Source organism: Pagrus major, chromosome 3, assembly GCF_040436345.1.
Source record: "Pagrus major chromosome 3, Pma_NU_1.0".
In the NCBI taxonomy this organism is placed as follows: domain Eukaryota; kingdom Metazoa; phylum Chordata; class Actinopteri; order Spariformes; family Sparidae; genus Pagrus; species Pagrus major.
In genome coordinates this window covers 2521552-2539565 of record NC_133217.1, presented here as the reverse complement: position 1 = coordinate 2539565, position 18014 = coordinate 2521552, and the positions used below count along the sequence as shown (strand labels likewise).

Sequence of the window (18014 nt, the reverse complement as noted above, 5' to 3'; positions counted from 1 at the left end):
TGGACACAGATGGAAAGCCATGTTCACCCTCCTCACACCACCGTTCAAGGTTCTGACGGTCTTCCACAAATGTTCTCAGAGGTGGTGGCAGGGCGGCACAGACTTCCTCCAGCACTCTGTTGGTTATCCTGCTGGAGGTGATGTTGCTGCTGTCCCTCAGCGCGTCGACAGATGTTGCTGTCATCTTCATGAGATGACCCAGTTTGGTGCAGCCGGCCACTCTGAGTTTGTTTCGCAGGCTGGCAGATTGCAACGTCTGACTCTTTAGCATGTCGCTGAAGAACAAGGGTTCCTCAAACAACCACATGCCCTGAGTCTCCTTCTTGTTGCGCGTGATCTTAAAAATCTGCCAAGCCTGCAGAACGGAGGTGTAGAAGGGTGTTAGTCCGCTGATGTCCACGTCCTCAAGCTGCAACAGAAAAAGTTGCTTGTCGTATCCCAGACGCCCAGCTCTCCTCAGCAGCAGGTGAGCTGTGGCACACCAGCTTGGGGTGCAGTTGTACAAAAGTGTTTGAGCAGTCCGAAGTCTGAAAGACGCAACTTTTGCCCTGATGTTGACGAGGCCCTGTCCTCCTTCGGCCACAGGCAGATAAAGGGCTGCTGCCCGCACCCAGTGCTTCCCAGACCAGAAGAAGTCCAGGATGGCACGTTGGATTTCGTCCATCAGGTTTATCGGTGGGGTCAGAGCCATTAGTTTGTGCCACAGAGTCGAAGCGACCAAGCCATTGGCAACCAGAACTCTTCCCCTATACGACAGCTGGGGTAGCAACCATTTCCATTTAGACAACCGGGCACACACTTTCTCCTTCACTCCCTCCCAGTTCTTTTTTCCAAAGTCCTTTGTCCCAACATAAACCCCCAGAACCTTCAGACCTTCCCTACCCCACTCAAGTCCTCCAGGCAAACTGGGAGCTACCTGATCCCTCCACGGCCCCACCAACAACGCCTCGCTCTTAGACCAGTTTACCCGGGCAGATGAAGCGTCTTGAAACAGGTCTAGGGTTTCCCTCAAATGTTGAACATCCTCCCGGCTGGTGACAAAAACGTTAATGTCGTCTGCATAAGCAGAGACAACGGGAGGAGGATGGCCAAGACTGTGGGACCCCGGCATTGAGAGACCACTAAGCCGCTCTCTCAATTTGCACAGCAAGGGCTCAATGGCTAGGCTGTAGAGCTGACCCGAGATAGGACAGCCTTGCCTTATCCCTCTCTGCACGGGAATCGGCCGACCCAGCCCCGCCCCCATCTTCACCATACACTGTGCACCCCTGTACAATAAACCAACCCACTCCAAAAAACCATCACCAATACCAAAAGCCCTGAGTGCAGAAAACAAAAAAGAGTGATCCACCCTATCAAAAGCCTTCTCCTGGTCCAAAGAAACAATGCCCAAATTAACATTACATGAATTGCACACATCAATCACATCCCTAACAATAAAAATGTTGTCCATTATTGTCCTGTCAGGAACACAATAGGTCTGATCGCTGTGTACAATTACATCCAGAAACTCCTTCAGTCTGTTCGATAATGCTCTAGAGAGCACCTTATAGTCTGTGCAGAGGAGCGCTACTGGTCTCCAGTTCTTGAGCAGCGCCAAGTCACCTTTTTTGGGCAACAAGGAAAGCACTGCTCTTTGGCAGGAGACAGGAAGAGTTCCAGTTTTAAAACTTTCAGCTAAAACCCCATGCAGATCAGGACCAAGGATATTCCAGAATCGTTGGAAGAAATCTGCAGAGAGGCCATCGATTCCTGGTGCCCGTCCTGTCACCATCTGGTTTACAGCAGTCGTCAGTTCCTCCAGCGTCAGCTCACCATCCAGAGCTGCTTTTTCCTCCTGGCTGAGCTGAGGAAGCCCCTCCAGAAGCTCCCTGCAGGAATCCATGCTGCAGCTCTCTCTCCCAAACAAACTGGTGTAAAAGTCTGAAGCATGGCTCCTCATCTCCTCTGGATCAGTGGTCACTTTGCCTCCAGGGAGTTCCAGGCAGGTCATTTGCTTCCTCTGCGCCACAGATCTCTCCAAGTTAAAGAAAAAAGAACTCGGGGCATCCATGTCCTGTAGCTTCAGGTAACGAGACCTGACGAGAGCCCCCTTTACTCTCTCCTGCAGGAAGGAGCTCAGTGCCATCTTTTTTTGTTTTAGGAGCTGACCTGTAGTTGGACTCGTGTCGCCGTGCAAGCCCTCCTCTATTTGTTGTATGCTGGCTTCAAGTTCCCTGACCACCACCTTGATTTCATTTGTGGAATGGGAGGTGTACTGTTGACAAAAAACACGGATTTGTGCCTTTCCGACCTCCCACCACATCTTCAAAGAGTTGAAATCTGATTTTTTTGTTTTCCAGAGTTGCCAAAATTGCATGAAGCTCTGGTTAAACAAGTTATCCTGTAGGAGCTTGTTGTTAAAAAACCAGTGTGATTTGACTCGTTCACCTGGTGAAATGACCAAATTACTACAGACAAGGTGGTGGTCAGAGAAGCCAACTGGACTGATGCTGCTGTGCGACAGTCTAGAAGTAAGATTTTTTGAAATGTAGATCCTGTCTAGCCTAGCTGCACTAACACTGTTGTTGTTGACCCTCACCCATGTATATTGTCTGGCCTGTGGGTTTTTAACCCTCCATGTGTCAAGAAGATCCAGTTGTGTGATGATGCTGTTGAGACTCTGTGATGACTGTGGGTGTGGTTCCTCACCTGTCCTGTCCATTATGAAGTCTGTGGTGCAGTTAAAGTCACCACCAATGACAAGTTGGTCCTGATGATACTTAATTAACTCAGATTTTAATAAAGAGAAAAAAGCAAGTCGCTCTGTTCCCTGGTTTGGAGCATATATGTTTACAAAACAGAAAGCTGAATTATTAATTTCAGCCCTGACAATTTGTAAACGACCTTTTATGATTTCTGTAGTAGACAAAATGTTTGCATTTACATTTGCTTTGAACAAAACTGCTACTCCTGCACTAATGTTTGTTCCGTGGCTGAGGAAACACGAGCCCCCCCACCATAAGCCCCAATCTGCCTCATCAGATGGGATCGTGTGCGTCTCTTGTAAGAGCAGCACATCAGCCCTTTTTAGGGTTGAGACCTCAGAGATCAACGCTCTTTTATTCTTGTCTCTCCCACCATTTATGTTTAAGGAACCTATTTTGAGGCTCTGCATGGAAAAATGAAAAAGGAAAAACAGACAAGATGACACAAGTAAAGAGCAGTAAAGAAAGAAAAAACCCATGTGAGACATGATCATTTACTTCCTGGTTGTTTTTACAGTCTTACTTTTTGCTTCTTTTCTTAATGTTGTGATGTGCTTCTTGAGACGGAAGCGTTTCTTTTCATCCAGTACGTCGAACCCAACCAGTCTCTTCAGTACACTGACAGATCTAATAAATTTATCAGTATCGCTGAAGTAGTCACTTACTTTAATTGATCTTTTATATGTGACATCTAGAAAGTGGTTGATCTCTTCTACTGAGTACGTGTCAGTGTTTCTGCTGGAGGTATCACTGATGGACACAGAGTCTGTCTCAGAGTCATCCTCCATCTCCTCTCCTTCCACTGAGACCTGGCTGCTCTCTGCATCCTGCCCTTCACTGCCTGCAGCTCCTGCAGCCTCAACACTACCTGCCACCTGTGTGCTTTCTGCAGCAGCCTCAGACTGAGAGTTACTCAAGTCTGCAGCCACTGACACGTTGTTCCCCTGTTCCTCTTCATCTACATTATTTTCCACACTCTCTGCGTCCAACTCAGCACCGGATGCCACAGCAGGAGCGGCCAGCTGAGCGCCGCGCTCCGCGGCGCCACCGGCGCCGGGCCCGGCGCAAACCGCGGCCGGCGCCGAAGGCGCCGCGGCGCCAGCCGCCTCCGGCGCCCCCGCACCGTCCCCCGGTACACCGTCAGCCCCCGCAGCCTGCTGCTTGTGCGGACACGCAAAGCGTTTGTGCCCCACATCACCACACTCAAAGCACTTCATGTGTCCGGCGCTCGCATAAACCATATACGAGGTGTCACCGTGCTTCACTCTGAAGGACACGTCTAAGGTTTGATCAGGGGCGTCCAAAAACATGAACACCTGTCGCCTCAGCGACTGCACATGCTTCAGTTTGGGATCTCTACATCCCAAACTGACGGTTTTAAATGCGCTCGCAAACTTCCCAAACCTGCGGAGCTCCTTCTCCAGCAGCTCGTTTGGGATAAATGGCGGAACACCTGAGACGGTGATCCGGGTGGACGGGACCGACAGCGGCGACACCTGTACAAACATTTCCCTTATGAACACTCCAGTCCCAATCAGAGAATGAACAAGAGGCTCCTCTTTTAGAAACACGACCACTGCCTTGTTCATTCGTGAGGCAAAAATGAGGTTCTCATGTCCTACCTGCTCACCGACCGCCAGCAGAACTTCCTCCACAGAAACATTATTATCCGGCGGGACTATCCTCGCTCCGTGCCGGATCGACGGAGGAGGCGTCTCGGCGGACGCCATTCCTCCAAAAACACCTGATAAACCTCCGATTGCTCCCTGAACACTCAATTTATAAAGAAAAACAACTTACCAGATCATGTACAGAGAGGAAAGTAGAAAAACAAGTGAAATCTGAAAAATCAGGACAGAAAACCATTCAAAACTCCGCGCCACTCACACTTCCACCACCACCACCACTCACGCTCACCGGAAACGGAAACGAGGAGAGGAGAGGAGAGGAGAGGAGGAGGAGACAAGCTGCTCTACAGTGAGAGGAGAGGAGAGGAGAGGAGAGGAGAGGAGAGAGGAGGGGAGAGGAGGAGAGAGGAGAGGAGAGGAGAGAGAGGAGAAGAGAGGAGAGGAGAGGAGAGGAGAGGGGAGGAGAGGAGAGGAGAGGAGAGGAGAGGAGGAGAGGAAAGGAGAGGAGAGGAGAAGAGAGGAGAGGAGAGGAGAGGAGAGGAGAGGAGAGGAGAGAGGAGGGGAGAGGAGGAGAGAGGAGAGGAGACGAGCTGCTCTACAGTGAGAGGAGAGGAGAGGAGAGGAGAGGAGAGGAGAGGAGAGGAGAGAGAGGAGAAGAGAGGAGAGGAGAGGAGAGGAGAGGGAGGAGGAGAGGAGAGGAGAGGAGAGGAGAGGAGGAGAGGAAAGGAGAGGAGAGGAGAGGAGAGGAGAGGAGAGGAGAGGAGAGGAGAGGAGAGGAGAGGAAATTACTAACAAAGAAGCAAAACAAAACCACATTAAGAAGCAGCTCAGAGTTGTGAGTGATGTAAATCTGTTGTTGATTTACGTGTATTTGCTGTTCTAATAATAATGATGATGATGATGATGATGATGATGAAAATAAAACACTTAAATCACTAAAATAATGTTTGTTCTTGTTTTTTTAGTTCTTCTTCTGTTTATACTGTTTTATTTTCTTATTCATAAGATCAATATTGAATTTATCTTTTAGTCTCAAAACCTAAATATTTACCATTTAATAAATTAGAGGTACAGATGGACCGCAAAACTGAATATTTGAAGTTTTTAAATAGGAATGCATTGAAAAAACAGTACAAAAGCATTGTCATATGTGAGCCAATATATGATATTTCCACTTATTTTAACTATAGAAAATAGAAAATGATGTCACTCGGTCCACGTATTTGCTTTTTTAGAGCTTTAAACCACATTTAACTTTCTGTCAGGCTTCTTCCAAGATCAAAAATGAACATTAAAAACATTAACCCTCAATATTTAAGCAGATAAAATGATACATCACGTATTTATATTATTTAATCTTATTATTATCATCTTATTTGTGTCAGGTAAGTTCTCCACCTGTGATTCGTCCTCGGCTGCTGCTGTACCTCCTCGGTGTGTCCACCAGGTGGCGGCGTCGCCTTTTCAAACAACACACCTGACGCAGCCTTTCTGTTTCCCGACATGCTTTGCGGGTGCGCAGCCCTTCACAGTAAAGGACACCGAGCGGTGAGATTATAACGGAATTTCAGTGTGAAAGGTAAACAGCTCGTCTTACTAATATTATGGCTTTTACTCCAACAGTTCGCTTTTAATGATTAAATTTAAATGTATCTGTCACGTTCATTCATGTATTTACCTCTGGGGGGGAACAGGTGAGATGGTAAAAGCGTCCACCTCCAATTAGCAGAACCGGCTTAACGTCAGCTGAGCCCATCTTTAGTGGACACGTTTAGATATTATGATTATATTTAGTTTAATATATATTTAAACCAGTGTTCGTTTGTTGTTTGATAAATAACTGAACGGTCGGTGGTGCTGAATTATCAAATTTCCGCTGACGCAAGCCAAGCCTGCTTCCTTCATATCAAATTATAGCGAACTCCATTTGGAAAGGTCGGTGTTTTTAGCTCTTCCCGTGTTATTGTTCAATGCTCACATCTTAAAGAAAGACGGGACGATTCCTCCTAATAAGTAAAGTATTCTGGTAAATTCGGCTTTCAACAGACCGGTTTACACTGAGCTAATGGTGAAGTTTATTAGTTGGTCTCCATCGCTATCCTCTCTCTGTCCAGTGGGTTTTGGGGCTAAAAATGCGCTATCCTGGAATGGAGATCCATTCAATTAGAGCGCTCTGTTATCCGAACTCCATTTGGAAAAGGCGGTGTTTTTAATGTTTTCCCTGTTATTGTTGAACACATACATCCTACAGAAAAACTGAAGGATTCCTACCAATCAGGAATGTCCTCTGGTAATTTCGGCACTCAACACAGTTACCAGAACCGAGCCTAAACAGAGCAAATGATAACGTTTAGCACTTGATCCTCAGTGTTGTCTTCTCCCTGTACTGTGTGATTTGGGGCTAAAATTGCGCTGTCCTCTTATGCAGATCCACTGTTATTGAATAATTAGCAACTCTTAGCCAAAGCAGCCTCCTCCATATTAAATTAGACCCTTCTGTTATGCGAACTCCACTTAGAAAAGGCGGTGTTTTTAATTTCCCCAGTGTTATTGTTGAAGCCATACATCCTGCAGAAAATTGAAGGTTTCTGACTCGATCAGTAAGGTCATCTGGTAAATTCGGCTCACAACACAGTTACCAACACCAAGCCTAAACAGAGCAAATGATAAATGTATAAATTGACACAGTCCCGTAATGCAGATTCACTGTTTTTCTTGAGTTTCTAACATGTTGTAGCTCCTCTGCAGATATCCAGCAGCTGAAGATGTCTGACCACATCGAGGAGAAGATCAAGAACTACAGGACGGCTCCTTTCGACGCCCGCTTCCCCAACACCAACCAGACCCGCAACTGTTACCAGAACTATCTGGGTAAACGAGACAACCTGCTTCATACAGTATTTCACACAGATCTAGTGCATAAAGTCTCGACCCTGTCAGGTGGTACTTCTTCAGGTGTATTCATACCTTATCTCGCCACTGACGTAGAACATCTCTGCATGTTTCCGTATGTCAGACCCACACAGGACTTGTCCTCTGACGCTGAATCCTACCTGAACTTTTAACCAAAGCAGGTAAAGATGAACGCAGGTCACAAGTGTTTCAAGGCCTTCAGCTTCTGTTCTCACAAACACTTTAATGTGCCTGCTGGACTTTTTTTGTCTTCATAACAGATGAGACTGTGACTACAGGGGGACCCAGACATCTTGTCTTATTTCCTAACGTTGCAGAAAAATGTTAATTGAAAGCGTTATGTTCTGAGGCTATTAAACAGAAGAATACAACTGTACACCCACTTTTACCAAACTAAGACAAGCTTAATTGCCTTGTTGTCACTTGTCATTCCACTTTTCCAACAGTCACCAACTCTAGTTTGGTCAAAATCACGTTACACGTTAATGTAGCAGCCGGCTGAAAAGGTGTTAAAGTGATATTTCTGTCTCAGCCTTCCTCCAAATCAAACTTTTAGAGTTTGTTTGTCTTTATTTTCATAAGAGGGCAGTTCTTCTTTTCAGAGCTCCGTTTTGAAGATGTTGAAAGTGTCTGTATTTCCGCCTCATTTCAAGCCTGACAGTCAGCAGTTTGTTCCCTCGTCCTCAGAACTGATCACCGACTGCTTCCCAGCTCATTTTCGAAGTATTTCAAAGAAAGTTATTTCTTCAAACGAAGCTTTTTCTATGCGTTTTGGCCTCTTGTACACATGTCACTGAAAATGGACCGTGTGGAAAACCTCTACTAGGGTGGAGATATTCAGAAACTCTTTTCTTCAGTGATTACGACATGATTAAGTATATCTAGTTATATTTGTAATAATGTGTTGAAAGTAATGAGACACTCTTTCCTCTGGAGGGTAATGTAAAGTGACATCCGCCATCTTGTTCAAGCTCCTCAGAGCAGAAATAAGAGCTTGAGGACAGACGGCAACATGGCCGACTAGAACGACTCCTGGTTTAATGGAGGAGCACGGAAATGTCAGAGAAGAGACTTGGGACGTGTCCTCTCATTAGCGGCCGTGTTGGGGATCACCGCCGGCTGTTTATTTCCTGCTCCGACATCTAACGTCTTCCTCTCTGTGTTTCCTACAGATTTCCACAGATGTAACAAAGCTCTGTCTGCCAAAGACCAGGACACAGCTCCCTGTGACTGGTACCAGAGGGTCTACAAGAGCCTCTGCCCCATAAGCTGGGTACGTTACACCAAACACACATTAATATTATGGACCTGTATCACGTCGGGTGTTATTTTCCAGTGTTGACCTTCAACATGACATCCGGGTCCTTCTTTAAGTTTTCCTCTCTTTCTCTCTGCTGCAGGTTCAGAAATGGGACGAGCAGCTGGAGGCGGGAAGCTTTCCCGGAAAGATCTGAACAAACACGTTCCTCTCCATCCTCCTGCACCTTTCTTCATCCACGTATCTTAATGTGAAGCATCTGCTCTTTATGTATAGAGGCAACTAAATAAATTATAATGTTACTGTGAACCCTGTTGTACTTGTCCTGAATGACTCCTTGACCAAACTAGTGCGGGCAGCAAACCTCAGAGATTACTGCCAGAAAATTACTTTTAATGTCAGAAACTTTCAGACTTTTACTGAAGTACTCTTCATATGTGACTTTCAGTTTTATTTCAGTAATATTGTAGCACGATATCTTTACTTTTCAGGTATGACTTTTGGGCACTTTTCACATCACTGATCATCTGTGGTGTATTTTTTAATTCATGTGTAGGTTTTAATGTCGTCTGTCTGCTGGTGTTGTGCGTCCATACGTGTTAAACGGGTCTAACTTTCTAAGATCAAGTGTTTTTGAACACTTTTGGGTCAAGGTTTTCATTTAGGAGCTGTCCTGGAGCTCCTCATCAGCAGATGAATGTTCAAAGCTTTTGTTTTTCTGATCTCTTGAAGGACTTCTTGTCCATGCTGACCCCAAAAACCTACAACTGAATGTTTATTCTTGACCTCAGCTCCTCGAGGGTTTCTGATCACAGGGTAGAGATGTAGTTCTGCCTCTCGTGCTGCTCAGAACCAGTTTGATATCAGCTCAGGTTCTTGTCCCTGATCATTTTATTTTCTGATCGTCCACGCTGACTCAAAAACCTGAACTTGGATAATTACTCTTGACCTTGAGTTGAGATGTAGTTCTGTGTGTGATGCTGCAGAGAAACAGTCTGACATCAGCGTCAGCTCCTCGTGATGACCTCACAGCTTTTTCCAAACGTATTCATTGCATCATTGCACACAAACCTGCGTGACTCACAGTCAGCTGACTTTTGTTATCGTCCATGAGTCACGAGCAGATCATGAGACTGGGGGGGGGGGGGGGGGGGGGGGGGGACTGCAGAGTGTGCATTAATTAATACCTGATACATCCGGTGTTATTGGGCAGCCGTTCACAAACTGTCTGTAAATGTTTGTAAAGTCATCATCTGTACGACTGGAGCATCATCTGACCCGTTGCCTCGGTTACGGAGCGCCTTGCATCAGCATCCGCAGCATCAGCTTCACCCAGAGCTGCTGTCAAGGTCGCCAGAGTGAGGCATCATGGGAAGGCGAGGAGGACAGCAGAGGGAGGGGAGAGGAGGGGAGGGGGAGGGGCAGGGGGGGTCACATTCATCCCCCTCACGACCCTCAGGGAGCTGCCCCCCTCTGCGCATGCGCCCGCTCTATTCATCAACCAACTAATCGACCATCGGCTGCAGCCATGAGAGGAGCAGGGCGCCGGCTCTGATGACGCGCTGGAGGGGGCGGGGCCACGTCACGGCATCCCAGCATCCCTGCTTTTCATAGGTTGATGGAGGAGAATAAAAAAAAGTAAAAAAAAATAAAAACAAGTGCGTGCTTTTTACGTGCGGTTCTGCTCGCAGCGCCCTGAATAAGACGCGCTGGATGAGGAGGGGAGGGAGCCACTGCCGCACACGCACCCGACCGCTGCAGCCCAACACACGGGCTCCTTTGTTCCGGCCCGGAGACACGGTACCGGTGAGTGGAGCTGCAGGCGGCTGGGTTTGGGTCTGTGTTTGTTTGACCGACAGCACGGACACACACACACACACAGAGACACACACACACAGAGGTTACCCGACAGACACGCATCTACATTCACATCCTGCACTTTATAGTTAAGAGTTGAAGCTTCACTATCGATCATTGGTGATTGGTTTCCTGTCGGGAGGAGAGAGGCAGGCTCGGTCGTGTCCTTCCCTGGCACAGCCGGCTGGTACCACGGACAGCGCCTAACGAGGTGCGTTTCTTTTCCCGCAGCTGTCAGCGCCGGCGGGCGGGTCCTGCAACGCTTCTTCTCACCACCACCTGAAGATCTCGTGTGAGCTGCTGAAGTAAAAAAAAACAACATCCTCTGCTAGATTTAAGAAGATGGAAGGACAGGCAAGTGATTTTCTTTCCTCATACTTTCTGTTGTGATCCAGATTGTGATCAAGAGCTGAGAATTAAACACCTGTGAGCAGTGTTTGTGTGTGAAGTGGGAGCTGTGTGGGCGGTGTCAGCCTGTATGCATGCCATAATAATGCTGTGAGTCACTGCAGATGTGTGTGAAGGAAACATCGTGTACTATATACATGTCTGGCGTGGTTTACAGTGAGCATGCGTGGGGTTTTATATTGTTTTATAAGTCTGTGTGCAGCAGGATTTGGTCAGGAAATGTGGCCTTTGTTTGACTCATCGTTCACACTTAAGTCAGATGTTTAAGAACTGATGAGCTAATGAATTCATGCATTAGCTCATCAAGTCACAAGAAAAGTCCGAGAAAAATGAGTCATTATCTCCTCCCTCCATGCTGAAATAAAGTCAGGTGATTTTTAAAAGTCCACTAAACATTTCTGGAGCGTCACAGCAAAAAACAGAGTTGCAGCATTCTCCTAAAACAACTGAAGTAGATGGGGACTAAAATGTAAAAAACGACAACAAAAAGTCATAAAATGGCTCCATATTGGCATAATCCAAGTCTCAGGAAGCCTCCAGATCCCACATTGATTTTAAAAAGACGTTATTTACACCCTCGAGGCACTCCTACACCCACTTCAGAGGAGCTTAGCAGCTACAGTGAAGATTTCCTCTTAAAAGGGGTTTAAATAAACGTCTTTTCAAATCAGTTTGGGCTCTCGGGGCTTGGATTACACCACATGGAGCCATCTTAAGTTGTTTTATTACATTTTAAAGCAAGTCCCCAGCTACTTCAGGGGTTTAGGAGAACGCTGGGACGCTGTTTTTGTTGTGAAGCTCCAGAAATGTTAAGTGGAAACTTCTCCTGACTTCCCATCAGCATGTGGGGGAGAAGATAATGACCAAACTGTTCCTTTAATGTAGGATGTATCATGAATTCCTGTTGCTCACCAATAAGAAATGATGACATTATGCTGAATCATCAGCTAAGAAATGTTCATTTACATCAACATGTATCAACACTGTATTTATGTTTAATATATAAATGTCTAATAATCAGTTAGATTTGCTTCACGTTTCTATAAGGTCAGGTGCTGGTTCGCTGGCATATAAATTAACGTCTCATGACTCATGATTCTAATGTATATTTATGATGTATGAACGTCCTCAAAACAAGAGACGGCAGCGAAATAAATCTTTAATTTTTAATTTCAGAAGATGTATATTCAGGTTTAGGATTAGGATTAATACAAATGGAAGCTTAAACGAAAAATAAGCCTTTTTTTTCTCCAAATATAGATTAAATAACATCTTTTCAGATGTTTTTTGAGCAGCTACAACAGAGTCTGAGAGCAGAAAATATTTCCCAAAATGCAAAACATCACATTAAGCATTGGATCTGATGTTATGTGCATCCTTTGTAAAAGCTCATAATCCAGTTTCTACAACCACAGGAGCAGAAATAGACCAGAATGTAACGCAGCTACAAGAGAAACATGAAACACGCTCTGCACGTTCACATGTCAGCAACACACCGATGGGATTTGCTGAGAGGAACCTCCGGAGACATCAGTTAGAATCAGAGCAGAAGAAATCAGATTACTCTCTTAATCTATTTAGTGAGTGTGTGTATGAGCTTTTGTTATGTGCAGTGTGTTTGGTTTTATTCCACTGCACTCAGGTCTTCTTACAAACGAGCCAACTAACAAAAAAGTCAAACATTTGTTGGTTCCAGCTTCTTAAATGTAAGAATTTGCTGCTTTTCATTGTCATTTATGACAGTAAATGAAACGTCATTGGGCTTTGGACTGTGAGCAGCATTTTTTTACAATTTGTGACTGAACAATAAATCGATGAATCGTGCAAATCAGTGTAAAAATACGCTAGATGATAACTATGTATGACTGGCTCCAGCTTCGTAAATGTGAGGATTTTGTTGGTTTTCTTTGTCGTGTTTGACAGTTCATGAAGAGTCTTTGGGTTTTGGACTGTTGGTTGGATAAAAGAAGCAGTTTGAAGATGTCAGTTTGGGCTTTTTTTAGACTCTCGTGGGTGAGACTTTGTGAAAACAATTGGCAGATTCATCGATAATGAAAATAATAGTTGGCTGAAGACTGAATACAAATTAAAATCAGGATAAATATCTGGGAAAGTTTGCTGAAAAATTAGCATTGTGTGAAAAATTCTTGCAGTTTGTGCACAGAAGATAAATCTGTTATGACTCCTCTATATGTTGCTGGACTCCTTTGACTCCGAGACTAGTTGCATGTTTGGTTGTACAGATGTGTGTCAGTGTGTTGGTGTGTGTATACCCTGCAGGGCGTCCTGTCGTGTTCTGACTTTGCATCCCGCTCTTATCGCTCGTGCCAAATGTCGACCAGCTCGTCGATACGCGAACCGATCGCTGTTTGACCCTCACGCTAAAAAAATCCGGCCTGTAACGTTTTTTATCACCCAAAACAGCTCGATACGTTTCACTTCCTGGTTTTTAACTGGCGAGCTTGACTTGATTGGCTCTTTAGAGAGAAACTGTGTTAGCTGGCTCGGACCAGATGTAGGTCAGATGTAGTCACTGTGTGTGTGTGTGTGTGTGTGTGTGTGTGTGTGTGTGTGTGTGTGTGTGTGTGTGTGTGTGTGTGTGGTGATGCAGGCATGTGTCCACACACACATGCACTGTTGCAGTAGCAGGAGTGTACTTTAGCTAATGAGATCCTGCCTCATGTCTGCGTTTGTGTGTGTCTGTGTGTGTGTGGTTACTTTCAGCCTGTGTCAATAAAACTGTCACCTCCAGGCTGTTGCCATGGAGACGGAGGAAGAGGGGGGGGGGGCGAGAGGAGAAGTATGGATGCTCTTGGTTGGACGGAGGGAAAGAGAGAACGGAGACGGACACTAGGAGGAAGTTTGAGAAGGACAATTAGTGATGAGTCATGGCGGTCGTCTGAGTCACGCTTACAGTAGTTAGCATCAGAAACACCTGTAGCTATGCAGCTTTTTCCTCGTGCATACGGCAGAAAACTCATGTTCGCTCGTGGGAAGAATAATCCTTTATTAGTTTAGCGAAAAATGTCGTGTATTTTGACTTAAAATCAACTTTTTGACTCAAAAGTGAGGATGAATATCCTCTAAGTGTTGTTGTGGTGCCCTGAAACAAGGAACGACAAAGGTTTTTCCATGTGCGCGAGATACCTCTCAATCAAAACAAAAACAAAAGATGTACGTTGTGTGGGATCATGGGAGTTGTTGTCTTCATTGTTAAAAAGCAACCATTAGCTGATGAACATCTATCTACCTGGATGGATGGATGGATTTCTCTGGTTTGAACATCATTGGAAACATTTGTGATAGTGTTTCATATTGTATCCTTAAAACGTAATGACGTCACACGAGAGCACCAGCCTCACCTCCCCCTCACCAGATGTTGCTCTCTTTAAAGCCACCAAACTTCATTGACAAAAATAGTGATTTTACCTGCAGATCATCATAAAACTTGACAGAAACAAATAAAACTCACTAAAACCAGCTGCATTCATCTTTTCCAATGTTCCAACAATCACCCACTCTGGTTTAGTCAAAATAAACCTTTAATATTCAACGAGTTAAATTATAGTTATAGATCTAAATCTATCTAACATAATTATTAGCTTGCTAGCCATTAGCGTTGGCAAAGAAACAAACATCAGAGAGCACAAAAAGGTAGTGAGTCCCCTGAGAGTTGCTTTAAGGATGGAGATGTTGGTGTTTTCCCGTTTTCATATGTTTGGCGAACCCATGACACTCGGTTACATCGTTGGCAGCAATGTTTCTTTCAATCGTGCTTTTGTTATTTGCATTTTCGTAGCTTAGCTTCCTCAGTATAGCTAGCCAGCTAACTTTGTCTAAAGTTTCTGAAGCTGATGGGTGTCGGACACACGTGAGAGCTGATCCGACTCCCTTCACTGGTGATGGACGACAGTATCTCGCCTGGGTGAGACAGTCAGAAGTTGCCGTTCGAGAGATGATGGGAAACAGCGTTGTGGTAATTAGCAACTCCGACCTTGTGGCAACTCTGAGGGGACACACAACCAGAAAAAAATCCAGTAAAACATGAAGTAAAATCAGCTTCAGGGAGCTAAAGTCTGATGCTTTAAGTGAAGGTGAACGCTGAATGCTTCAAACTGCCCCGGAGCTCTTGAGTTTCGACTTCATTCTCAGCTGAGGACACAAGGTATGAGGCTGGACTTTGTGTGTGTGTGTGCGCAGTGTGTGCACACTGCGTTATAATGACAACGGTTACCATAGCAACACAGCATCTGTTCAGCAAATCTGGGAGCTGCAACAGGCTGCGAGCACACAAGTTTGTCTGGAGCTTAATATGAAACGTTCTCAGCTGGCGTTCGTGGATTTTTGCATCGTGTTTCTGCTCGTCGACATTCAGATAACGGAGCCGAACGAAGATAAAGGTTGTTCAGATTCAACATTCATAAGATTAAAGAGGGTTTGAGCCGTTGGATCAGGACCGCTGTGTGACTGTGAGGACGTCTCTACAGATCTCAATAAGATTCTGGATCTTTAAACAGAGGTGTCAGTAAAACACAGACAGCTGCGTTAATGTTTGACCTTACACACTCTTGTTATTGATTCCTACCTGAGACGTTTTGGGTGCCGTCACGTGACCCATAATTTCTACTGAGTCACTGTGACTTGACAAAAAAAAGCAGAGACGGATACAGTCGGTGAGGGAGACGGAGAGGGAAGAGGAAGGTGAACTACAGAGCAGATATAGTGTGTGTGTGTGTGTGTGTGTGTGTGTGTGTGTGTCATGATGTTTGATATATAGCGTTTTTTCAGTGTCCTTAGACACCACAATGAGTTGCATTTGGGTCTTGTGATGCGCTCAGGGCTTATTTTTTCTTTCTGTCTTGTTTAATTAACTTTAAAATGAAGTGATGTTGATGATTTCAGACGGATGATGAAGGATCAGTCTGAAGTTCCCCTTCAGAATTTCATCACATGCTCAGAAACGTCTTAATGTTGTACTGAACCGTCATCCGTCATCCAAACCACTGATTTTATTTATATGAGGTTCAGTTCACACATTATTTTACTGTCTGTGAAAGCTGTTGAATGTTTTCTGTAGCTCTGATCCCCAAAAGAAGTTGGAACGCTGTGTTCACTGACATCAGTTTAACAAAGCTTGTGTTTCGTACCCAACCAGTCAGTCCCAGCTCGATGCTGTCATCAACTTCAGAATAAAAGCAAATACTTTACAAAAATCAATGAAACAAACAAGCCTGTGGTTTTTTTAAAAAGACATTTACCAGACGAGGGGAAGTCTAATGAAATATGCTGTTGAGCTGCATTAAGGATTATATAGGATGGAGCACGTTTGGACCCGTACCAGAATTAAATATCAGACTCAGTCGGCGTCTGCTGCAGCAATTTCTTTAATGTTTCACTGGCGAGCCTCCAACCAAGTGGAAGTAAAAATACATTATATACATACACACAATATTTTATGGTTGTACTACTACTAAATTCTTGCATACTATCACGATAGTGTTATGTTCGAGTGAAGGTACTTCCGTGCTGATACTACTATATTCTTTTAGACTAACCTGAAGTATGGAAGAAAAGCTACATTTATTCATAATTGTGTGATAAATTATAGGTATAAATTATTATAAAAGTGGTGGAAAAACACCTGTAGCTCATCACTTTATATCTGTAACATTTAGTCACCACACATACATTTATATACACTGTTTTTAAAAGAATAAAATAAAAGATAATGATGATAACAGTAATATAATACTGGGATAGGAAAAGATTTAAATATACAAGACAGCATCCTTAGTGTCGGTATAAAAGGGAATAAACATCCAACCATATCTGTAAAAATCATAAATATCATTGATGTATGTGTAAAACAAAGAATAAAAGTAAAACAATGTTGTGTAAAACAGCCACGCCTTAAATCAAGGCACACTGGTGACGATCAGGAAGGTGGTAATGTTTTGAAGTCTTTCTAAAATGTCTGTTTTTTAACAAATCTTTTCAATTCATCTGAGAAAACATATATAAAACTTTGAATCCGGTGTCCATTTTAGATCCTGAGATACACAACAAGAGCAGACAAATACCTCCAGCCAGTCCATTTTGCAGACACACCCAGAGAGACGCAGAGGCTTTCAGTCTGTCGGCTCACCGGATTATTGACCGCTCGTAAATGTCACACAAGTCCTCAGGGAACGTATGGAAACAGAGAGAAAGAGCAAAACAGTGGCTGTTTGGCCAAAGAGCAGATCTCATTAACTTTGGGAGCTGGAAAGGATAAAAAAATAAAAAGAAGAAGAAGAAGAAGAAGAAGAAAAGGGAGGTGCAGGTGGAGGACAGAGTGGATGTTTGCTTGTTGAGACCTTCAGCTTTAAGAAGAAATCCTCCTGATTCCTCCGGTATATAATAACTCCAGTTTGACCTTCATATCATTTTTTCATTCATGCTTCTCACCCGTCTTCATCTTGATTGGTCCCGAGTAGCCGACACCCACCTGGCCAAAACTGAATCCCGAGAAGTGCAGTCCATGCTAATATTGTCCGACCTCGCTCTGATATTGTTGCGCCAAGGGCGGTGGATCACCTGAGGCCTCGTTCAGGTCTCCATACTGTCTCAAATAACAGCAGCGGCTCGTTCTGCCTCCGTCAGCACCGAGTCTCTTTATTATCACAGACCTCAGCAGAAACAAAGACACGCTGGCCTACTTTCTACTGCCGTCACCCAGCGTGACCTACCCGGTGTTTCATGTGAGGGATCAATCCAGACGTTTTTTTTAATGAAGTTCGACCTTCACTGACCTCTAGTTGCTCCCCTCCTCCTCCTCCTCCTCAGCACACATATATCACTTGAGATGAGTCTCCTTGATCCCAGCAGTGTGTGGATGGGTGAAGCATTGAAAAGCATTTCTGACAAAGAAATGTGTCCTAATCACCTTAAATGAACTTTAACCTGAAGTTTTAGCCCAGATTCAAGAATAAATTGGCATTGTACATTTCTACAAACCACGGATATGGAGGAGGGGATGGTGGTGTTGTGACACCAAGGTAAGATGGCCGCCAAACGAAAGATAGCTGTTAGATACCGACGAAACTAGGTCATTTTGGTGACCGTCGGGACATTTTCCAGCTGTCTTTGTGGCTTAAAGAACGGCTATTTTACATCAAAACATCATATCATCCTAACCCTAACCAAATGGTTTAGCATTCACAT

At 44.6% G+C, this 18014-nt stretch overlaps 1 protein-coding gene across 1 annotated transcript; it reads left to right on the top strand.

The window, feature by feature from the left end:
• Positions 1–5892: 5892 nt before the first annotated feature.
• Positions 5893–8855, top strand: LOC140993821 (cytochrome c oxidase subunit 6B1-like). Its single transcript, XM_073463370.1, has 4 exons — positions 5893–5954; positions 7124–7246; positions 8461–8561; positions 8689–8855. The coding sequence occupies exons 2-4, from the start codon at positions 7141–7143 to the stop codon at positions 8740–8742; spliced, it is 261 nt and encodes an 86-aa protein (XP_073319471.1). The 5' UTR covers positions 5893–5954; positions 7124–7140; the 3' UTR covers positions 8743–8855.
• Positions 8856–18014: the final 9159 nt, after the last annotated feature.

Coding starts and splice junctions, on each gene's coding strand:
- LOC140993821 (XM_073463370.1), top strand. CDS start 7,141: ATGTCTGACCACATCGAGGAGAAGATCAAGAACTACAGGACGGCTCCT. Junction 7,247..8,460: donor CTGTTACCAGAACTATCTGG/GTAAACGAGACA, acceptor TGTTTCCTACAG/ATTTCCACAGATGTAACAAA. Junction 8,562..8,688: donor GCCTCTGCCCCATAAGCTGG/GTACGTTACACC, acceptor TCTCTGCTGCAG/GTTCAGAAATGGGACGAGCA.